The sequence below is a fragment of the Chelon labrosus genome (assembly GCF_963514085.1).
Source record: "Chelon labrosus genome assembly, chromosome: 9".
NCBI lineage: Eukaryota > Metazoa > Chordata > Actinopteri > Mugiliformes > Mugilidae > Chelon > Chelon labrosus.
Window position 1 is genome coordinate 2,076,890 of NC_140359.1, and position 23,630 is coordinate 2,100,519.

General features: G+C 40.2%; 2 protein-coding genes across 4 annotated transcripts; both read left to right on the forward strand.

The window, feature by feature from the left end:
- Window positions 1-242: 242 nt before the first annotated feature.
- Window positions 243-6,587, forward strand: LOC311492479 (major facilitator superfamily domain-containing protein 10-like). Its single transcript, XM_084550770.1, has 13 exons — window positions 243-424; window positions 2,047-2,223; window positions 2,655-2,751; window positions 2,881-2,984; window positions 3,624-3,782; window positions 3,975-4,166; window positions 4,648-4,750; window positions 4,873-4,984; window positions 5,070-5,178; window positions 5,280-5,370; window positions 5,744-5,791; window positions 5,875-5,964; window positions 6,078-6,587. The coding sequence occupies exons 2-13, from the start codon at window positions 2,071-2,073 to the stop codon at window positions 6,179-6,181; spliced, it is 1,362 nt and encodes a 453-aa protein (XP_084406896.1). The 5' UTR covers window positions 243-424; window positions 2,047-2,070; the 3' UTR covers window positions 6,182-6,587.
- A 1,245-nt stretch (window positions 6,588-7,832) lies between these two features.
- Window positions 7,833-23,528, forward strand: LOC311492665 (selenocysteine insertion sequence-binding protein 2-like). 3 transcript variants are annotated; one of them, XM_084551001.1, is made up of 18 exons: window positions 7,833-8,233; window positions 8,669-8,796; window positions 8,880-9,018; window positions 9,104-9,158; window positions 9,322-9,515; window positions 9,639-9,723; window positions 9,827-9,921; window positions 10,196-10,333; window positions 10,428-10,502; window positions 11,208-11,306; window positions 11,414-11,543; window positions 11,663-11,829; window positions 11,915-12,044; window positions 12,148-12,349; window positions 12,494-12,714; window positions 20,974-21,128; window positions 21,220-21,415; window positions 21,611-23,528. In XM_084551001.1, the coding sequence occupies exons 1-18, from the start codon at window positions 8,225-8,227 to the stop codon at window positions 21,736-21,738; spliced, it is 2,346 nt and encodes a 781-aa protein (XP_084407127.1). In that variant the 5' UTR covers window positions 7,833-8,224; the 3' UTR covers window positions 21,739-23,528. The 3 variants fall into 3 exon arrangements, with proteins under 3 accessions (XP_084407127.1, XP_084407126.1, XP_084407128.1); XM_084551000.1 differs by lacking the exon at window positions 7,833-8,233 and having other exon boundaries at window positions 8,487-8,796; XM_084551002.1 differs by lacking the exon at window positions 7,833-8,233 and having other exon boundaries at window positions 8,487-8,796; window positions 12,169-12,349.
- The last annotated feature ends 102 nt before the right edge of the window (window positions 23,529-23,630 follow it).

Consider the following 23,630-nt stretch of genomic DNA (forward strand, 5'->3'; position numbering starts at 1 on the left):
TTTTAAAAAAATAATAGAGGAAAAAAATCGTTATTTCTCCTAGCTGTTTGAACTTTAAACGGTGTATTTACAAACTCTTACAGGTCAGCTGTCTGCCCGAATCAATGACGTGCTACAAATATAATATTTAGCTAGTTAGATACAGGGTTCATCATTTTGAACCTAAAAATACGTATCATCACGACCGCAAAACTAATATGAAGGCGAAACCCAAAAATACGAGTTTACGAGGCTCACCTAAAGGCAGCGTTTTAGTGATGGTGTGTGGCTTGCTTACGACACATTCCTATCACTGAAATGTAAGAGGACACCGCTTCCTGGTGTGGACTAATGAAAATAATGGACTGATGCGGAGGAGTAGGTAGAAGTGATCGAGTGCTCGAGGTGATTTGCCGCTCTGATTTCAACAGCCTGCGGAAACAGTGTAAGTATACTCGGTTACAGTGTTCATGTTGGGTTGTACTAAAAGGTCGGTAAAGAGACGATGCTGATAAATAATGGATCGATATCTGTAGCCTACTCTGTCGAAGCATCCACTGGTAGGAAATGCGTTAAGTTATCAGAGCATGCTGTTATAAAACTGCATGTGGGTGCGTTGGCTGCAATGACATACAGAATGACTGAGTAAAGGAATTGTTTCCTCTTTCCGTGAACGCCACATTTTCTCTGTCTTTCCTGATGGCTTACCGTAAGGCGTAAGCAGATAGTAAAGGTGTGTGAGTTTAGTTGCACATTTACTTAAAACAACTTTTGAAAAACATTTACCTATTTAAATTTGTCCATGGGCATATTCCCAACCAATATATGTAACATTTTCACAGCAGTGAGAAAAATGTAATCATTTACTGTCAAATGATACTGTTGTTTGTTTTGTTTTGTTTTTTAAGTGCTATTCTTCCTTCTACTCTTCTACACTGTAACAAATGTATTCTGCTTCATACTCTATGATATTATAGTTGCAGGTTTGTTGTAATATCAGTTTTAATGCTGAGTGTATTTACATATCTGAACACTTGAAAATGCAGAAGTAGGAAAAACTAACTATTTTAAACAACTTTAATTTCTTAGCCACAAACTTTAATTAACTGGAAATAATTCCAATTCCATTTTAGTGAATTCCAATTATTTAGATAATAAATAGTAATGTTGGAGTTTCCGTTTAGAATTCAGATTTATTCCTACAGATAGTCACACATATTTCTTTGCTTTGCCCCTTATAAAGTAAAGGCTTTACTTCATACTATTACTTCAGAGAAAATAAAACGTCAGACACGTACTGGCACCTTTAATACTCTAACCCAGCGGTTCCCAAACGTTATTGGCCCCGCACCCCCTTCTATGTCCCAACTGGGTTGACACACCCCCAATCATCCGCACCTTAAAAACAAACAAACAAACAAAAAACAGGCTTTGTTATAGCCATATTAAAGGCGGCATGTTTAATCATGCTCAAATGACCAGAACACACATATAACAAAATAATCACGATCACAACAACGCGCTCTCACATTTGAATTAAACTGAAACACTGTAACATTTTCAATATAAGCCAACAAAGTTACGCACAAGCTTCCACTTTTAGATGACAGGCTCAGGCTCAGAGGCAGAAACAGATAAGTTGTGGGAAATATTATAATACTTTCAGTTGTGTTAAACAAAAATTGCAGCAACTTTAAATGACCGTGGAGCTAACGCAACCCCGTCATCATAACACAGCAGTTATGGAAATAACCTTGGAACGCCAGTAATTTGACTTAAATTACAATAAAGTTACACACGACCCACAACATACATAACAAAAAGCATATGCTCAGGAACAGGTAAAAAAAAAAAAAAAAAAAATCCATATGAGGATTTTCAAGCGTAGTGCAGGCTGCTCAGCTCGGTGCGCATATACAGTGCGTAGAAGAAGATAACTTCTTCTCTGCCATTAAATGTTTCATCTCTCGCACCCCCTAGAGGCAGCTCACCACACTTTGGGAATCTCTCCCTTAGATGTGATGTGCCAGATTTATTTTCATGTTTGTAACGTGTGTGTTCGGACAGGAACAGAGGGACTCGGTTGGGCGAATGGCTAGCGTAAACAAGTCTGCAGAAGATGGAGGCGCCAGGTCGTCGAGGATCATCAGGATTGTGTTTGTTATCCTGCTGCTGGACCTGCTGGGATTTACTCTAATTCTACCTCTACTGCCTTCTATTTTGGACCATTATGCACAGGCTGGGGTTGGTTTCATTTATTTATTTGTTTATGTCATTACATCTTCTGGCTATAACTTAAGACTTTTTTAAACATAATTATGAGACTTAATAAGTAGAGCAAAATGCATCACAAGGGTGAATAAAAAGAGTGATTTAAGAGGAGATTTAAGATGATTTAAGAAGCGTACTCCTCGATTTATGTTACATTTAAGTTACAAACAGTGAGCAAGTTTGTTACCAGATCAGAATGATTTGACTGTGGTTTTAAAAGGTTAGTCTGGATGGGATTTTTCTAGGCAGACAATGGGAAGATTGCAATGCTCCCCTGAACAAAGGGGCTACTGTGTGAAGAATCTGTTCCATAAATACCATAACCAGCCAACTCTGCATGCTGACTCATGGTGAACTGGTCTCTTTACTGGTGTCTCTATGAGATATTTTTTCTTGCTTGGCAGGATGTCATGTATCAGTCCCTGCAGAGTGTTGTGGACTGGTTCAGAGACGCTGTTGGGATTCCTATGGAAAAGAAATACAACAGTGTCCTGTTTGGAGGTACATTTGACTTGAAGCTCTCGTCTTTGTTTGGCTTTGCAATGATGTAAACACATAACTTTATTAATGTGAAGAATTATAATAATAATTCCAGATTATGAGTTTAATGCTTCTTCATTTGCATTTTAGGTCTGATTGGGTCGCTGTTTTCTTTGCTGCAGTTCCTGTCATCGCCTGTAACTGGGGCCCTGTCAGACCGTCATGGCAGACGACCCCTTCTCATTCTCACCACAGTGAGTAAAACTCCATGTTGCACCTTTTTTATGACGATACAATGTAAGCCTGGGTTTTATTTTACGTTGGAAACCTTAGGGGAAAAGAACAATACACTCAGTTACCAATTCAATTCATTAGGTACACTAGTGCAAACAAACACATTCTTTTATAACAGTCGTGCACTGAATCCTCCTTCATGACTGTTCCAATGTTCAGTTTATGTTGAAACAGCTTTAGAAAGTTGGTAATTCAACTGGATGATCATTTTGGAGGATGTAGATTGTTGTGCTGTCAAAGTGGATTAAACACTGAAGTGTTTCTGTTATTTAGTCTAGCCAACTGACTAAAATGGAGTTGTCAAAATAATAATAGAAACATGTGTCTGTACAATACAATTCAATAATACTACAAAGCACAACCTCACAATGAAAACACAGTTCAATCAGCAGCTCTCTCATTTATCTGAAACTACTGCTGAATACCATAGCCTTCGTGGAGATAAGATTTAGTGCAGGACTATTATATTAGGATGCATTCATTTTTAGAAGTGTACCTAATGGACTTATCATAATTCCTATTCTGCTTGTGATAGAAACTACACAGCCAGGCCACCACAAGTAGTTCATTCAGGCCTAATTGGGTGCCTTGTGTTTCAGTTGGGGTTGATATCCTCCTACGCGGTCTGGGCTGTTTCCCGGAGCTTCAGCATGTTTCTTTTGTTTCGGGTAATTGGGGGCATTTGTAAGGGTAACGTCAGCCTCTGCACTGCCATCGTAGCCGACTTGCCGTGCCCAAAAGCACGGAACAGAGGAATGGTAGGTGCAGATTTTTTTTTGCCATCACAGGAAATGTATTGTTTGTGACTAAATATTTTTAAAAACCCTAAATGTGATCAAGCACACAGTCACTGGATGATCAGTCACTGAAAGCCATTTTTATGTCTGTCTGATAGAACGCCACACCTTCATCAAAATATGAGAATATTTGTTAAATTTTATTGTTACCAGGCGATGATTGGCATTGCCTTCTCCTTGGGCTTCACTGTGGGACCTTTGATGGGAGCCTACTTTGCCATCAGCACCAAAGAAACAGGAAATGTCTTCTACCAAACTCCAGCCCTGCTCGCCTTGGCCTTCAGTGTCGCTGATCTGCTCTTTATTTGGCTTATGCTGCCAGAGACACTGACAAAGGACGTCAAGGTTAGTTTATAGAAGCACTCCGGTGTGACACACTGAATCACTTAGAGTATTTCTAAAACATACAGTTGTTGTAGAAGTATTAAGCTTTTTTTGAAAAGTTCAGATACCACACTGTGTAACTACCTCAGATGAAGTGAACATCACACCATTAAATAATCTACTGAAAAGTACAGTACAGCAGCAAAATATAGTGAAAGTAATGCAAATAAAAGTACTCAAATACTGAGCTGTGGTGTGAAAACATCCAATAGTGTATACATATCTCACGTCATTTTTGTGGTAGAAGCCTAATAAGACATTCATTTTAAAAATACACAAAATATGCATACCTACTGTGTGTTTTTCAATTCTTGTGACTAAGTAGTCTGTCAGTCTGAAGTTGGTTACCTAGTATCACCAAATTCTGCTAAAAGAAACAAGCACACAAACTCTAAGCGAGTCTTCACTCAAAGATGCAGATCATGCTGTTGCTTCATTCTAGGCTTCATCTTCAGGGTGTGAAGACTCCAGGGATCTCCTCAACCCATTATCTTTGTTCCATTTTGCAGCAGTTACCAGAACAAAAGATCCACCTTCAAAAGGAAGTGAGTACTGTACTTAATGTAGTTTCTTGCAAGATAGAGCCCTACTCCTTTTTTACACATTTCTGAAGCATGAAGAAACTTGGAATCTCTGATAGGAAGCGGGGCATGTATTTTCTTTACAGGAATGCAGAAGCTTCAGGTGTTGGGCCTGGTTTATTTTTGCTACCTCTTCCTGTTCTCTGGTCTGGAGTTCACACTGAGTTTTCTTACTCACCAGCGTTTTCACTTTACAAGGTATGAACTCAGAGATAAAGGTGTGTGCTTCATCTGTCCTACTTAGAGGACCTGAACAGCAACTTTGCAGTTTTTCTCTCAACAGCATGCAGCAAGGAAAGATGTTCTTCTTCATTGGTGTCATCATGGCGTTAATCCAGGGAGGTTACGCTCGCAGAATCAAGCCTGGGCACCATATTGGGGCTGTTCGCGTGGTAAAAGCACCGTGTATTTACTAAACAAATACTTTGCCAATGAGATGTTTTCTTCTGCTGCACTAATGTTGACTTTACTGGAATGTGTTTCCTCATTTTAGGCCATCATAACACTAATCCCCGCGTTTATTCTCATTGGATTATCGTGGAATATAACAGTACTTTACCTCGGCTTGGCGCTATACTCCTTTGGTGAGTCGTGTTTGCCTTCAATGTGTGTATGGTTATAAAATATGGTACTAAGTAGTTTTTGTACTGCAAATATTGGATTTTTGATTATCTGATATGATTACTGATTGATTTCCAAGCCTGAAAAAAATAAAAAAAAATTCAAACAAACAAGCCATGTATGTGTGATATGACAAAGTAATGATATTAACATATATTTTTTTATTTAGAAAATACTAGAGCATATTAGAATTATCTAAGAATAACTGAAAACATAATCAGATCAAGACATCCAAACGTTTTAAATAGACAAACTCTGATATTCTGAAGCATAAAATATACAGTATGTTCATCTAAAGGATTACTTGTTTATTTTATGCCACTCCTGTTGTTATAGCGGCTGCAATAGTAGTTCCTTGCCTATCAACACTTGTTTCTGACCACGGTGAGTCTCTTCTTAATCCTCACTGATGAAAACCTTTTGATTGTTTTGTTATTGCTGGTTAATCTGCTGTGTTATTCCTCCAGGTTCAGCCAGTCAGAAAGGCACTGTGATGGGGATCCTGCGTAGTTTGGGTGCCCTGGCCAGAGCACTGGGACCAGTTGTGTCATCTTCCGGTGAGCAACATCATAAGAGAGACAACAGTAACAACAGCACTTTAGTTGTTTTGATCAGATGCTGCTTTTTTCAGACAGTGCCCCTTGAATTTGTTGTTGTGTTTGTGTCACAGTATACTGGATTGCTGGAGCAGAGACCTGTTTCCTCATCACATCGGCCTCCTTCGTGATACCACTTGCTCTCCTGCGCAAAGCTCAGAGGCTAAAGGAGGAATGAGCAGCAAAAATACTTTTTTTTTTAAAGATTTTGCTGTCTAACTGAATGTCATTGTGCTTCTGACCAGACAAGCAGTGAGTCATTACTCTGTCATACTGAACAATGGGGAGATGTTTACGTTTTGAACTCTTTGCCAAAGATCATACCATGAAATAAAATAAGATGCACCTTCCACATAACAGAGGGATTGGTAGAATGGGTTTTATTGGGTGACGAGAAATGAATGGACATAATGCTGTCCATGTAAACATGCACTGTATACCTGTGCATATTAGAGACTGGTGGTGGAAAAGGGTGGGAACATTTTATAATGCAGTATTTTATTAATCATTCCAATTTTGTATTTTACAAAGTAGTGATTTATTTTTGCTCCATTTAAAATGCTGGTATTCTATTTTCTACTCATTAAAAAGAATGAACAAAAACACTGTCTATGGCAATGAATAATTATATAAACATTACAGTGCAAAAAGGTATGCTCACCAAACTGAATTTCCACGGTAAGTACTATTAAATATTAAACCGCAGTATAAAAAGGAGCCGAGGTTAGACACATTTCAGAATATTAAAATACCGTCTTAAAGTTTGTCAGTCCTTTATATTAATTTTACATAGATTGCTTCAAATGTAATTAGGAATGCTCATGAAGGCAGCACGAAACAAACTAAAAAGTAGGAAAAAAGAAACCAATAGATTTAGTAGGGTGCCCCTTTGTTAGACAGTGTGTTGTGCTGTGGACTTGTGGCATGGAACTGTGGAAACCTGTTAAGTTGTTAGAGAAGTAGCATTGGGGCCATCAGGTCTCTAGTTTGATGCCCTCTCATGTCTGAGGTGTCTTGAGCAAGCACCTAAAACCCCTCTAAACTGCTTCCCAGGGATCTTGCATGGTTGCCCACTGCTCTCAAGAGTTCTTTTGGGTAGGTTAAATAGAAAACAAAAACAAAATCCATGTACATGTGAACATACTGTCCAGCAGCATACCAATCCAGTCCTTGTGTTTCTTGGTCCATACAGTTCTCTTCCTCATCTTTTTCTCCCTCCGTAACAGCTTCTTTGCAGCAGTTCGACCATGAACCCCTGATTTACGTAGTCTGCTCTAAACAGTTGATCTTGAGATGTGTCTCCCAACTGAACTTGAGGATACATTCAAAGTTTGATTGACTGACTATCTGGTTGAGTGGTATGAGTGCCCCATAATGGATTAGAGCAGCAGTCGAATAGAGGACTGTGTACCAACCCTACCTCTGCACAACACAACTGATTGTGTCAAACGCATTAACAAGACAAGAAATTCCCGAAATTTACTCTTGACAAGGCACATCTGTTAACTGAAAACCATTCCAGATATCTACTTCATAAGGCTGATGGAGAGAATGTACAAATCTTTCTCAACCCCATTCACGTCTTGAGACTGGAGCCTCTGACTGACAAAGGATTGTTAAAGAGGACAGGGACAAAACAGTCCCCCTTCAATGACAGGTAAGTATCTAACTGTTAATGAAATTAGCTGCACCAGTCCTGGTGTTAACAGAAACCAGTCAGTAAAGCAAGTGTCTGATGGGATACCTACAGAGTTTCCTATTTAAACCTCAAACTTCCCAACAGTCCCCTATTACTGAAGAATCTACTCGGATGAGTGGTGGAAAAAAAAAAAAAAAAACTCGACAAGTCCAGTTGACTTTTTTAAAACTCTTTTTAGATATACCATGACTTGGATGACCGAGAACCTTCACAGACGTACAAATCTGTCATCAGCGTAAAATGTGACTACTTGTTGTGACTATAAAATATGGAACATACGTAGCCTTCATACTACATGGCTTCTTTACGCTGTGCTGCCAGGAGGTGTCGCTGTCGCACACACCGTGTTCATCAACTGTTTCAATCTCAACTAGCTGCTAACTGCTATGCTAGCAAACAGGTTGCTTAGCCAAACCACTATTGGCGCATACACACGTTGCACTGTTGCAAGAACAAGTTTGGTAAGACATGGAAGCTCAGGTGAACTTACGAAGACGTGACTACACCTAGGAGAATCTTATCATGGACAAGGTAGTTAACGAAAAGTAATGTTGCAGTTGTTTACTAGTGCTAGCTAGCAGGTTCACGCTAACGAACGCTGTATGTTGTAGTCAAACATAAGCTAGGTTTTAGCAAACTTTGGCGACTGCAGACATGTGTAGATGATACCACAAAGTTAACGACCGGTTTGACGTAAAGAATTACTTGTTTGTCACATAGTTTTGTAAGACATTAGTTTTGACTAACCAAAAGTTACGTTAGCTAAACGTTCGCCGGAGTTAATAAATGTGCTAACTAATGGTTAACTCTACTCGAATGACAAGTGGACCTTGATACTACTGGTTTGAATGAAATATGAGCCTAAAACATACAAGGATCGGTAGGCTATTGAGCTAAATACGGTGTCAGAGTTCAAATTCTCAAGTGTCATATTCAAGCACACTGTTAATGACAATCTTCCCCCAGGAGAGCAAACTGTCACCTGCCGTCCAGGCTTTAGAGCACAAACACCTGAGGAGACAGACTAAAGAGCCACTCTCAACATCACCTCTGATTCTACCAAATCCTTATGGCTCGGATCAGAATTCAATAGGGTAGGAAGATAATGGTCACTTGACCTAAATTCAATTCAGGTTTTTCAACTAGTGATTTTTATAAATGTCTTAATTTTGTTAAGGGGCCAGTCAGTTCCAAAGGCAGCTGTTAACAGAGGAGACGGGTCAAGGAGCCATGGATACCTCAGCAGCCGGCGTGTTAGAGAGTCCAGTGATGATTTCCTCCAGAGAGACAGGTCTACACGCGACACACAAGCGAAGGTTGGTTTCATTCTGAGTTACAGAAAAGAAGATATGAGCAAAATTTTCATTGTATTTATTTAAGTGATTTTATGTGTCTTCACAGCCATCAAAAAACACAAGAACTATGGCAAATAGTTCAATGGATGCACAGAAAAAAGGTAGTTATCGTACACGGCATTGTTTACTTTTGTGTGATTGAATCCCTTGGTACCTCAGTGGATCCTTACATTTTCTTGCGCTATTACTTTAGTCACTAAAAATTGTTTTTTACGGCATCTCATCAGTAAATCGTTTTGCTCTAATCTTTTAATTCATCCATAGGTTTTCGCAGTGCCAGGTCTGCGTCAAACTTTATAAAACCAACTGAGACAAATGTGGTCCCATTTGAAGTGAAGATGGCTGATTTTCCAGAGCTAGTCGGCCTTTCACTGCCCAAAACCACTCAGAAAGAGGCCTGCAGTCCAAGTCCTTCATCAGTGAGCCCCCAGACTCCAAAATTGCCATCTTCCATCAAGGTCTGGTCTCATGGAAACGTCAAATGTGATGATGTGTAAAAGTTGGTGCTAATTGTGAACATTTATACTAACACAAAGTTATGCTCGTGTATGTGGTGCCGATGTGATTTCTTTATTGAATAGTCTGTCAAGAAAGGATCCCCACCACTACTTGACTCCCAACAAACTGTCATTGATGCTAATCTAGACATCCTCCTTACCCCATCAGGTAAGAAACTCTGTGGTCAGTCTTTCCAAAACATTAAGGGAGTGTCAGTAATATTTCATACATTGATCATGTCTTTTTTTGTTGTTGTTGCTGTTGTGAACAGGTCAGCCTGCAGTGACATCCTGGGCTAATATTGCCTCTCAACCTCCAAAGAAACCTGTTCGTAATGACAGCACAGCTGGCAGCAACCACACGCAGGTATGTTGATTGTTTTCATTTTTTTCTAATGTGTAAAATCTGTAGAAACCTTGGAACTAGATTATGTGCGTCAAAGGAGAATGTATTTTCATCAAACAGTAAAACTTACTTAAATCAGTAAAACGTTTATTTTGAATGTCTATTTTGACAGTTGAAATGTGTGGCTGCCTATTAAAGTGATCAGCCACTTTCTAAGGTAATGAGACATAGATTTCAGGTGAACCTCTGTGGTGTTTTTTAAACGTCTCTCCATTTTACATCTTCTCACATAAAGGACATGGCTGCACAACAGGAAGATGGTACACCGGGGAAGAAAAAACGGAAGAAAAAGAAGAAGGCAAAAAGCACTGGTCAGGATGTAGATGCCGAGTCACAAGAGCCAGCAATTCCTCAAGAGCCTCCAAAATTTGAGGTAAACTAAATCTGTGTTGTTTTTGCATTCAGTCCACTGTTTTGGAATCGGTGACAGGGGGAAGATGATTCATTTTCTCTTCTTTTGTTTCAAGGATGAAGAGGAGTTTCCAGGACTGGCTCTTGCTTTGTCTGATAGGTTAATAAGTAACCGAAAGCTTTGCAGTGAGGTACATACATCTGTGTTATATAGATATTGGGGGTGTAACGGTACACACAAGTCACGGTTCGATACGTATCACGGTCTGGGGGTCACGGTTTGGTACAACGGAAAAAAGCAACAAAAACTCACATGTATAAGAGTAGCTTTGTTTCATTTATTTTGAACAGACACCAATTGACTGAAAAAAAATAAAAACCACCTCCTGTTAGAAAAGTAAAAAGTAGATTTTCGGGGTGACGCCGTCTTATCTGCGTTAGCATGTTTGATGTGTTTCCAGCGACGTACAACACCTCTGCAGACCGTCTTTGTCCGGTCCACCACTCGCGTGCCATCGCCGTTATGTTGCACCGGGAAACCAAAGTGACACTGGTGATTTAAATGAAGCCGGCGGCTCTTCCAACTCCACACTTCTCTTAGTACAACTATGCTCTCCCTTACTTTTCTTCGTCTGTTTTTCTTCTTCTGTAGGCTAATAATGTTTGCTGGCAGCTTTCATTACCGTCACCTGGATTGAAGTGAGGACTTGACTTTTTCTTTTATTTAATAGGCTACTCACTCAGACGTATTCGGCGTATGACTGCGTGCACTGAACTGTGACGCCCGTACCGTGACACTGCGGGACAAATACAAATACCGTTACACCTCTAATAGATATAGCAGGACACAAATTAAATGGACCATGATGTTTTTAAAACTGGGTTGCATTTTAAAGGAAACCCAAAGAGAAGGAGGCCAGAATCAGTCTGCTGACCAGAACAAGAAACAATCATCAGCATCAAAAACTCCCACAGAAACTGCTAAAAAGGGACAGGTTTGTGTTTTTGTATGTTTAAACTGACCTTTGACATTATCCAGGACAGAACAGTGTACACAGAGTTTGTTTTTTGTTGAATATGTTTTTGGTTGCCGGATTTTTAGAAAGCGGCGACGGTCTCTGGGAAGAAGAGCAAGGTTCCTGTCCAGCTGGATATTGGGAACATGTTGGCTGCTCTGGAAAAAAAGCAGTCTCAGAAAGCCAAGCAGGATACCAAGCCACTCATTCTCTCAGGTTGGTGCAGTTTATTTCTAAGCCTGCTTTGAACAGTTACTGAAGGTATTACTAATAACGGATTTTAATGATTGGCTTCCTGATTCAGATCCAAGTCTACTTTTATTTTTTCGTTGTAGTTGGTGGAGGACTACCTGTTGTCCAGAAGCAAACAACAGTCCAGAAGAAACCACCCTGGCAGCAAGATAAAATCGCACACAATCCCCTGGACTCCACTAGCCCTTTGGTAAAGAAAGGCAAGCAAAGAGAGGTGCCCAAAGCCAAGAAACCCACTCCTCTTAAGAAGGCAAGTCTATTTAGTCTGGAACCAAGAGGACACACTTCAGCTGTACCGCCTTTTTGTGAAGACTTTATTTCTGTCTGATCCTCAGGTTATTTTGAAAGAACGAGAGGAGAGAAAACAGAAGCGTTTGCTGGATGAGAGAGGACTGCTGCCTGAAAACGAGTCCAATCTCGTTAATGATGCCACAGAAGAAGAGCAGTGTGATGCGCATGCCACAGGTCAGAGCAAGCTTGTGAAGGAGTAGAATCCATTTGAGTCCTGTATATTTAAATAATCATCAGCTGTACGTGGATGAAGGAACTACTGATATTTTATTTGCAGTTTGTGCTTCTCAAACCTCAGATGAGGCTGGCAGTCCTACAGAGGGATTTGATGATCAGACAGAATTGAATGGCTCAAGCCAAACTGTGGAAGAAGGCGATGAAGAGATGGACAAAGATGAGATGACTATACAGCAACAAACCACCTCACCTGAGCTTTACCTAGCCAGAACAACCAAAATCCACAGCAGAAAATTCAGAGAGTAAGATTACAAATATGGCATGCTTTACTTCATACATACCAAGCTGTCGTCTGTTTGCATTTTCATTGTTTATCATGAAAAGCAAGAAAACGTATATAACAGAAACAACTGTTTTTCTCACATTTCTGTTCATTTGTATGTTAGCTATTGCAGCCAGATGCTGAGCAAAGACGTGGACGAATGTGTGACGACTCTGCTAAAGGAGCTGGTTCGTTTTCAGGACCGCCTGTACCAGAAGGATCCCATGAAGGCCCGCATGAAGAGAAGGCTTGTGATGGGCCTTCGAGAGGTCCTGAAGCACCTCAAACTTAGGAAGATCAAGTGTGTCATCCTATCACCTAACTGTGAACGCATCCAGTCCAAAGGTACTCGAACACCTTTTAGCTGACACTTTCACAGGCTCATAATTTTGTGCTTTTTTCAGAAGTAATTCAGGTGCAAATCCAACATAGCATAGTTTCTCTGTGGAAATAGTTTCGGCAGCAACAGTATTCCATAATTCAATTTTTAATTTTATTTATATAGCGTCAATAACAATACAAATCGTCTCAAGACGCTTTACCCCAGAGCAAGCCTGAAGGCGACGGTGGCAAGGAAAAACTCCCTTTTAACAGGAAGAAACCTTGAGCAGAACCCAGATCATGTCTGCTGAGTGTTGTGTGTAGAATTAATTCCTGTTTTTCCTTTTTGTTTTCGAAATAGTAACTTTGATAGTAAATTCTTTCTGAAACTACAGTTTCAGAAGGAATACGTGTGTGTGTGTGTGTGTGTGTGTCGGAGCAGGGGGAAGTGGCTTTAGCCCTGGGTAAACACAAGCTCGCATGGGAACTTAACCCTCCTGTTGTCTTCGGGTCAATTTGACCCGATTTCGAAATGTAAACTGTCATAACTTTGGTTTTCTTCCATATAATTACACATACATACACACACACTCGCATTCATGTATACACACACATACACACACTCTCACAAACATGCACACGCAAATGCACACACATACCCGCACGTACACAAATTAGGTGTGTTGTACCATAAACTACAAAACTAAATATAAAATTTATGTTAATGTGTTGGAAACAAGTTCAATTAAAAGGTGAAACAAAAAATTAAAAAAAAAAAATTTATACATCATGTTTTATAAGCAGTCAAAACAGCCCGGGTCAAATTGACCCGGGAGGACAAAAGGTGCGTAGTAAACGCGAAGACAACAGGAGGGTTAACCATCTTAGCACTGTGCCACTGTTCAGAAAGCCCCACCACCTCTCAGCCACCCCCTCTTTTTCCTGTCATCCTCTCATTCTGCTGTGTAATCGTACCAGCATATTGGCCACTGACAAGTCTAGACTCTTGTTCAGGATTAACGTATGATGTAGGTGTATGTTTGTTGTTCTGATTGGATGAGTCGGTATTGAAGCGCAGGTACACAGCGACGACTAAGCCTCGGCTAAAGATCTTGGAGCCTGGGTTATTTGTGTAACAATAACATTTGAAGTGAAGGATAAATATAGTCTAAGTGAGAACCATGTGTGTGTATCATATTTGTGTGACTCTTGAACAGCTAATGGTAGGAGAAGGAAAGAATAAGAAATGAATAACACCACTCGCAGTGAAGCTGGGAGCCTTTAGTCTGAGGGACAGCATCTGGATCTGAACCCGCATGTTAGTTGTTACAAACTTGTTGGGTATTATCCCTTACAGAAGCTACAGTTTATATCATGGATATGTTCACATCAAGTATTACTTTGAATTCCATTTCCATTTCAAAACTTTTTTTTTTCTTTCACAATTTTGGACTTGACATGTTGATAGTACTTTTTAAAATTCATCAAAAACTAACAAAACAGTTCTAGATCTACAAACCAAAAGTAGTGCATATATGTGTTTTATAGTTGGTAATAAAATGATCTGACAGGTGGAATTTGTGCATCACAGAAGTTACTTACAAGCTTTCTTGGCATCATAGCATTTCACCTGAAAGTGGGTGAAAATTAGCATGTCGTCCTTGGTTACTAGAGCCGACAAGAGATGAATTTATATGCATTCTTTTGACTATTGTTTAGGTGTAAAAGATGGACGGATAATGACTTTAAAATAAAAAGTCTGGGGTTAGCGTTTGGGTGTCGAGTGTTCTGACTTTGAGTTTTTAGAGTGACCACATGTTAACATTAAGCTTTAACTTTGTACTAGTGTACATAAGTTTAGTAGCAGAAGTACCTTTAATCAAACTTAATGATTACTAAATAGTACAAACTTTTATTATTGTTGCAGCATATAGAATATTTATTTTTTTCTAAAGAACCGCCTCTTATACTTAAACTTGAACCACCTTCGTAGAAGTTAGCCTGGTTGGTTGAGCTCCCATTTGCATATCAGTTGCAGTATACTCTAAATGGAGCAATCAGTGTACACATCACCTTCAACTAAAGAAAGACTTGTAGTAGTTTAAGTATTGGTCACTCAGTAATCCTGATCTGCACTGTGATCAGCCAAGCATACGATTGTGGGTTTTTTTTCCTTTGGCTCTGGGTTCTGTAAAGCGTCCTGAGACAATCTGCATTGGTATTGACATTATAAAAATAAAATTGAATTGAACTGAAGAAATAGCAAGCAGAAATAGCAAGCAGAATTTTCTTGACACAACTGCATATCCAGCAAGCACAAACCTAGGACACACACGCACACAGAAACACCTTTGGTGTCTGCGATTTATACAGTATTTGTGTGTGTGTGTGTGTGTGTGTGAGAGAGAGAAAGAGAGTTACATGTCTTTTAACTCCTGAGGTCTGTCTCTTGTACTGCAATTATTGACACACACATCTGACAGCTTTCACAGCTCATTTGGCACATGATGTATTTAGCCACACAGACTGTAGTAAACAAGTGTGTTATCTTAAACACAACCAAATACACATCTGTTCTTTTTTAATCTTACTTTAAAGCACATTATGTGCCTTTTAGATTAAATGATGTGGTTCTTGATTACTACAAATGACCAATATTACCCTAGATGTCTTGTCCCAGACTGTAGTGTGTGTATACATACATGCAGTATACACTATATTACCAAAAGTATTCGCTCACCTGCCTTTACTCATTCTATGAACTGAAGTGCCATCCCATTCCTAACTCATAGAATTCAATATGATGTCGGTCCACCTTTTGCAGCTATTACAGCTTCAACTCTTCTGGGAAGACTGTCCACAAGGTTGAGGAGAGTGTTTATAGGAATTTTTGACCATTCTTCCAAAAGCGCATTGGTGAGGTCACACACTGATGTTGGTCGAGAAGGCCTGGCTCTCAGTCTCCGCTCTAATTCATCCCAAAGGTGTTCTATCGGGTTCAGGTCAGGACTCTGTGCAGGCCAGTCAAGTTCATCCACACCAGACTCTGTCATCCACGTCTTTATGGACCTTGCTTTGTGCACTGGTGCACAGTCATGTTGGAAGAGGAAGGGGCCCGCTCCAAACTGTTCCCACAAGGTTGGGAGCATGGAATTGTCCAAAATGTTTTGGTATCCTGAAGCATTCAATGTTCCTTTCACTGGAACTAAGGGGCCAAGCCCAGCTCCTGAAAAACAACCCCATACCATAATTCCTCCTCCACCAAATTTCACAGTTGGCACAATGCAATCTGAAATGTACCGTTCTCCTGGCAACCTCCAAACCCAGACTCGTCCATCAGATTGCCAGATGGAAAAGCGTGATTCATCACTCCAGAGAACGAGTCTCCACTGCTCTAGAGGCCAGTGGCGGCGTGCTTTACACCATTGCATCCGACGCCTTGCATTGCACTTGGTGATGTGTGGCTTGGCTGCAGCTGCTCGGCCATGGAAACCCATTCCATGAAGCTCTCTGCGTACTGTACTTGGGCTAATCTGAAGGTCACATGAAGTTTGTAGCTCTGTAGCAATTGACTGTGCAGAAAGTCGGCGACCTCTTTGCACTATGCGCTTCAGCATCCGCTGACCCCTCTCCGTCACTTTACGTGGCCTACCACTTCGTGGCTGAGTTGCTGTTTTTCCCAAACGCTTCCATTTTGTTATAATAGAGCTGACAGTTGACTGTGGAATATTTAGGAGCGAGGAAATTTCACGACTGGATTTGTTGCACAAGTGGCATCCTATGACAGTTCCACGCTGGAATTCACTGAGCTCCTGAGAGCGGCCCATTCTTTCACAAATGTCTTGTTTCACAGTCTGCATGCCTGAGTGCTTGAATTTATACACCTGGGGCCAGGCCAAGTGATTAGAACACCTGATTCTGATCATTTGAATGGGTGAGCGAATACTTTTGGTAATATAGTATATATGTTTATTTGCGTGGTCTAATAAAAACAATGTCTCACATGCAGCAGCATGTACTGTTGCTACTTTCAGTGGGACAGGCCATAATTAAGCTGATGGTTTAGATGATGTGACCACTGTACATCAGACGACAGAGAGGGTGACAGACAGAGACTGGGGACATGGATAGAGTACCACAGCCCTGGGAAAGGACAGATAAGGGAAGCAAGTGGCCGAACTCGGGGTCATTTGGCGACGAGAGGCAGTCCGAGCTAGCTGGCCATGGCCTTGGGAAAAAGTGGGAATCCCCTGGAAGAAGGCAGCATTGACCCAGCAAGGAGAGACTTGTGAAGCTTGAGCAGGAGAGATGCAAGCGTTTGTGGGAACTGAGTCCCCAGTATCCTGCCAGGACACTGCCTTCTCCTCCGACCCCCTCTGGACAGACATAAACACACTCACAAACACACTGTAGCTCCAATCCTGCTTCAGGTCAGTGGCTTCTGGGCAGCTTCCCACCAATTAGGTCCCCTTCCTTCCATTACTCCATCAGAAAACCAATAGAGGGAATGGATGGGGTTGAATGTTAAAATTAGTCAATGGCTGAACTCTGGCCGTCATTCTCCATCCCACAACTCCCTGTCTTTCATCCTTTCATCCAGCTCAATCTTCTTGAGACATACTAATGTACTGAAGGGAGGGCATCGTGTGTGGCATTTTAAAAAAGTTTTCCACAAATTGGATTTATTATTAATTATGTTTAGGTTGTTTCTTTCAGTTTCTTGCATATTTCTGCCAATACATAGATCATAAACAAAAGCGTATCTCGCCATAACCATGTGTTAGCACGCTATTCAACTATGGCCCAGCAGAACAGCTTCAGCGCTCCCTGTCATAGTGCGTCATTGTGTCGGAGATCTACTTAAGTCAGCATAGCATGTGTTTGACATTCATTTATTTAGTGAGAGATTCAGAACTCAGATTAATAGTGGCAGTTGAAGCCAATGCATCTTTGTCCTCAGCATAGTCTTGGGCAACTCAGTCCAAACAAACAACAAAGCTAAGACAAACTCAGACAGGTCCCATCTTCATGTGGGATATGAATATCTAACATTGTGCAATGGGGTTGAATTCTAAGTCACTTTTAGTTCATTTTTCTTTTACTTTTTTTTTCCTGATCTCTCAAATCTTTGATATGCTTGCATATCCTAACTATGCACGCATGTTGTTTTAGATTTACAGTAATACTGCCATTTTGTTCCGTTTTATTTGGTCTATTTAGCTCTTTCTCCTACATGTGTTTTTTTATTTTTTATTTAAATAACTGTTTACTCTGTTACTAAGGATCTATACACCACCATTTGATTCTGTACTCGTCCACTTTCCCTGTCTTTAGTGCGTTGGCACTTGTGAATGGTACGGCCCATATTATCTGTGTTTACTGTCCTTGAGCCTGAACTGTGGATGAACCTGGTCAAATCTGCTTTTATGATGTGGACCATTTTCATTAAAACGGCTCCCCCCACCTTCACTTAGAATTAAAAGGCAGTGGGAGACCGGTGGTACCACCTCATATACCAGACCAGACAGTACCTGGCCAGGGGCTTACCACAATGTTTACACTCTCAAACAGTTACCACACAGGCAGAGGTTCAAATAATATGACTTATAGAGAGCTGATACGGATATTTTAGGATTTAAACTTTTCATGTTCAGTATTTGTATGATAAAAATGATTTCCTCCTTCACATCAGATCAATGTCACAATGCCAGTGTTAGCGCCCACTTGTTTGTTTCTTGAAAGCAGAACCTGATCACCCTAGTCTCAGACCAGCGTGATACATACTTGCTTACTACTGCAAACATCCGACTTTATAAGCTTTGAAGTCCAGCTGCAGCCCATGTGTATGTATACAGTGGGCACGTCATGTAAACCTAGCTGGATTTGATGAGACACAGTTATAGTGTTACCGTGTGTGCTCCAACACAAATGGTGGGAAAGTGTCCCTTACAGCAATTGGCCATTGGGCCTTCAAAAATGTGAAAGCAGTTGTTGGTGGCTTTTCTGACCACTTTGTGTTATTTGGCGGTGAGGTTTTCCTCGTTATTCTTAACTAGCAGCCAAGTCTACATGATGCCAGAGCATACAGATTATATACAATACTGTGCAAACATTTCAGGCAGACACAGGTACTGTACACTTTTAGGGCTTAAAATGGTTGTGTAGTACTGTTTTGTAGCATGATTTGGACGAATAACATGAACATATGATGACATGATTACTCCCCAATGAGTGATATATAAACAAACTAAATGCGTATGTGCTTGGTCACAAATGTAGCATCGACGCACATGCTTACTATCTGATCCCACTCACAGCATGTGTCACACAGGATTAACTGGATTCCTGTGGAACTTTGTTTGCAGAAACTGATAAGGAACTAGCCCACTGTGCTTCACCACAACATCTGACCACTGTAAGAGGATGTTAAACTGACCCCGGGTCGGATTTTGGCTCCTCTTCAAAACATTAACAACAGTAAATATTAGAACGAAGCGGGTTTGAGCATTGAGCAAGGTTACGATGAACAGCTGTGTCTAAATGTGTCTGATGTTACGCAGGTCAGAGAAAAGCAAGTAGATGAAGGAAGTGGGCCTTTTTTCTTCTCTGGGTCTCCCCCAACGTTTGGGTGTTGGATTGCGTCAACAACCCCCAGACCTCAGAAAGGCCCATTATGTGCTCACACCATGGCCTTGTGTCAAGGGTCTTGCCTTTAGCATGTGGGGCTTCCTGTCTCTGGGTGTGTGTGTTTAGGCAGGTCTGAGTAGATAATGGCCCTGCGAGGCTGAGCCATGGTGGTGTAATGGAGACAGATAACCCAGCTTCACTGTAAACACCTGTCCATACAGTGTGATTCATAGTATACACCCATGTAGACACACACACACACACTTAAAGGTGTTGTAGTCTGCTAACCTAATGCATGTGAGTATTGTGTCTCCGTTGTGTCTATCCTTTATCTTTTATTGCGTAGTTTCAATTTGTTTTCTGTGCTGTAGGAGTTTTGGCCTTTAGTTCTGTCAGCATGGTATAAACATTTTAAATTATGCCTTCCACTAATCAAGTCAATCTAAATACAGGACACACTGTTGACTGGCTGCCTTGTTAAAAAAATCTAATGAATATGTGCTCAAATAAGAACAAAACACTTTAGTGTTGTGTAGACACACAATCAGAGACATTCACATCTAGCTGTTTTCATAAAACTCTACAAATACTGTAGGTTTGGTTAAAAGTCTTCAGTTACTGTGGTACATTGGATTGCCATTGCCACCTGTGGTTGCTTGTGTGTACATTCGCAATACATGTACGTATATTAATTCCGTTTCAGTCTAGTACCTCATGATTAAGTACAAGAATAACATTCTGCCATTGGAGGAAGTAGTAGGTTCTCCATGTATGTGGATGTGTAAGTGGGAAGCATGGGAACATTTTTCCCTGACAACAATTTGACTTTGTTGATTTGCTTACGTCATTCAATTTTGCCCAATTAATTTGTGTCACATGAAAATAGTTTGATTCTTGTTGTATATCTATTCTATTCTGACATCATGCTAATACTTACATTTCTCCATCTGTTGTTCGTCTGGTTAAGCTACAGGCCCATGTGGTTGGGTTGCTTGCAGTGCTGTGCAACTGGGACAGTCTTGCCCGGGTATAGAATAGAATAGAATAGAATAAAACTTTATTGCCCACCGAGGTGGAAATTTGGCTTCGGCTCACCAACACAAAGAACAGTACTAAAATACCAAAGTTGACAAATACACACAAACAACATTACATTGACATAATAATAAATACAATAAGACAGTGGATGGCAGTTCAAGTCACGACATGTGGATTGGTCACTTGGTTGTGTTAAGAATGCCGATGGCATTAGGGATAAAAGACTTTTTAAAAACCCCCTTGGCCAGAGGGGCTCTATAGCGCCTCCCGGATTTCAAAAGTTCGAACTGATTAAAAAGAGGGTGGGAGCTATCTGCCAGGATTTGCTTAGCTTTCCTCCCCATCCTCTCAGTATTGATGTGGGTCAAAGACTTTTGTTCATGCGTCTGTGCACATGGCTTTGTGTGTGTGTGTGTGTGTGTGTGTGTGTGTGTGTGTGTGTGTGTGTGTGTGTGTGTGTGTGTGTGTGTGTGTGTGTGTGAGTGTGTGTGTACAACATCTTCTCTGCCTGATTATTGTGTTGTGTAAGGGTGGTGGACATTGTTCATGATGGACCTGAGTTTGTTCAAGGCCTTTGCCTCCGTCACTGATGTTTATGGAAAATGTCATCATCTTCAGGTGGCCTGGATGAGGCTCTACACACCATCATCGACACGTGTCGTGAACAGGGGGTGCCGTTTGTGTTTGCGCTTTCCAGGAAAGCTTTGGGGCGCTGTGTCAACAAGGCTGTGCCTGTCAGCCTGGTAGGCATCTTCAACTATGATGGTGCACAGGTAAGGGTCATGTTTAGTATCTGTATACACTTTTTTTTTTTCACACAGCACCATTGTAGAAGACGATTGAGGACTATTTGTCTTCCCACAGGACTACTATCATAAGATGATTGAGTTGTCATCTGAGGCCAGGGCAGCCTATGAGGCCATGGTGTCGAGTTTGGAGCAGCAGGATCAGACAGAACAGGAAGCGAACACTGAGGAGCTGCAGAGCAACAGCTTGTATGAGGAAGCTAAGCCTGGTCCTGACCCAGAGGACCATGAGGAGCCAGAGGAACCAGAATATAGTAAGTTACTGTTCTGTTAAAGGAGTGGCACACTAGATGGGTGCATCTGCTCTTCCTATGAATTGGTTTGACATGGTGGAGACAGAGTTGGAGACAGAGTTAAAAACAAGTAGTGTTAAATGATAAAATTGTTAAGAGATTTCACCTTTAAAAATCAGCTCAGATAATTTCATGTTTTCTCGATCTCCTCCTCAGTAAAAATCTGGAAGAAAATGTTGGAGAAGGAATGCAACCACACTTTTCTGAACTTTGAGGAGCGCCTGAGCTCCATGCACTTGGACAGTGAATGTACTGAAAACACTGATGAAGATGAGAAGAGCTGACAGTGGCGAAGCCTTTCATGTCAAACAAAAGGAACCAATTTCAGATGATCAACAGCTTTGACGAACCTAGGATGCCACGTGCAGAAAATGCATTGTGATCAAGTGGTTCACAAACAGGGGCCCACAACTTAATCAGGATTTAATCATATAATCATTTTATGTTGGTAACATTTGAAAAGATTTAAATAAGGTTAATCAGTGACTTACAAGGACTGACCAGCCACCTAGAGAGATCCCACAATATGAATTTTCAGCTATGATGTCATTGACGCTCCTTATAGGACACGTGGGGGTATATCCACCAGTTATAGATAAATCATCACTGCATTTTGGAGCCAATATGTTGCCATTATGTTGCATTTTCTTGCTATTTAGCTTAAATATAAAGTATTTTTCTGGGATGTTTGCTATTATTTGACAAAGAAAGCGAAGGGTGAGAGCCGGCTGATTTGCAACAAAAGTCCCTGGCTGGACTTAAACCTCAGGTACAAACAGGCTCAAATAAAATATCATTTAGAGCTTCTGAAGTAAGTTAACATGGAAAAAGGTGAAATTCAAGTTAAAGAATGTTATAAAAGATGTGTTATTGTAGGGGAAAAAGTGAGAAACTCAAATTTCTGACACTGTCCATAAAACTGACACATCACTCTTGTATGTCCCCATTTTACATGTCCATTTTACACAGAATGTATAGTCTATCAGTCTCTGTTTTTGTAACTGTTAGTAGTCCTACAAGGTTACTACATTTTCATATAATTTCTATACAAATGTTTTTTTTCACATCCTCAATGCCTTTTCCACAATGTCAGATCTTTTCTACACATTCACAGTTTTTTACAGGTTTACAAATGATCACACTCAACCACAGATGAATTTCAGTCCTAGTCTGTAAGTCACCATATCTACTTTTTAGTTCAGAGTTGAAACAAATTAAACTCAGATTTTTCTTTTCTAAAAACTTAAATCTTTTTGCAAGTTGGAGCGGCCTGATTCTACTACATATTACGAATGAATGTAGCATTGGCTTTCTTTTATAAGGAATAACAAAATAATAATTTGTATTAACATAACTAGCTGTTTACTCTGTTTTCAGTTGTATCACATAGTGAGGAAAGTGTATGAAATAATGATAACAGAGGACAAATTACCATAATCAGAGGTGCTTAGATAATCACATGTTAATTGTCATGTTACAAGATGATAACAACTTATCCTAAAGAATTTATTGTATCAGTTCCTGGACCAATATATTGGCGCATTTAGTGTTAAGGAACCAGCATTAATTCTTATATTAAGCGTCTGTGCAAAATGAGTGTTGGCTGTACACGGTCTTAAATTTCACAGTAATCTTAAAGTAAATACTTGAATTTTCCAAAATGTCTCATTATTCATCAAAATGCTTTGCTCTAAGGTGGTAAAACTGTGGTAATGAGACTGTGAAATAATAGGAATTAAGTGTGTAAAAAAAGAAGAGCTTATTTGACACAGAGGAAGTTTGGATGTCCTGATCTTGTAAAGATCTATTTTTGATTGAGCTCTTTTGTAGATGTTTGTGTATGTGTGTGTTCACATTGATAGCTGTCACACGTTAAATTGGAAACTAATATTCGGGAGAGTTTGGAGTGAAGTTGTTTTTTTTTTTTCCAAGCAAAAATATAAATAAGTGTCATTTGATGAAAGATTGTGAATGAACTGTTGCTTGATTCAGTGGTTGATTGATGTTCAACAGCAGTGAACTGGGGTGAAATGTGATCTCCAGAGATCTCCTAAAATAAATTAACAAAAAAAGATCTTGGTATTTGTGTCATTTCTTTACCACTAAGATTTGCCTATTGATACTACATTGAGTAAACTTGGTCTGAAGTAAATACATTGGAAAGAGGCCAGTTTAT

What these genes read in the sequence shown, in the direction of transcription:
- LOC311492665 (XM_084551000.1), top strand. Translation starts at nt 8,651, where the DNA reads ATGACAATCTTCCCCCAGGAGAGCAAACTGTCACCTGCCGTCCAGGCT. An exon ending in AATTGCCATCTTCCATCAAG is followed by an intron (nt 9,516 to 9,638) that starts GTCTGGTCTCAT and finishes TTTATTGAATAG; the next exon opens with TCTGTCAAGAAAGGATCCCC. An exon ending in ACCGAAAGCTTTGCAGTGAG is followed by an intron (nt 10,503 to 11,207) that starts GTACATACATCT and finishes TGCATTTTAAAG; the next exon opens with GAAACCCAAAGAGAAGGAGG.
- LOC311492479 (XM_084550770.1), top strand. Translation starts at nt 2,071, where the DNA reads ATGGCTAGCGTAAACAAGTCTGCAGAAGATGGAGGCGCCAGGTCGTCG. An exon ending in AAGCACGGAACAGAGGAATG is followed by an intron (nt 3,783 to 3,974) that starts GTAGGTGCAGAT and finishes TATTGTTACCAG; the next exon opens with GCGATGATTGGCATTGCCTT. An exon ending in ACCAGTTGTGTCATCTTCCG is followed by an intron (nt 5,965 to 6,077) that starts GTGAGCAACATC and finishes TTTGTGTCACAG; the next exon opens with TATACTGGATTGCTGGAGCA.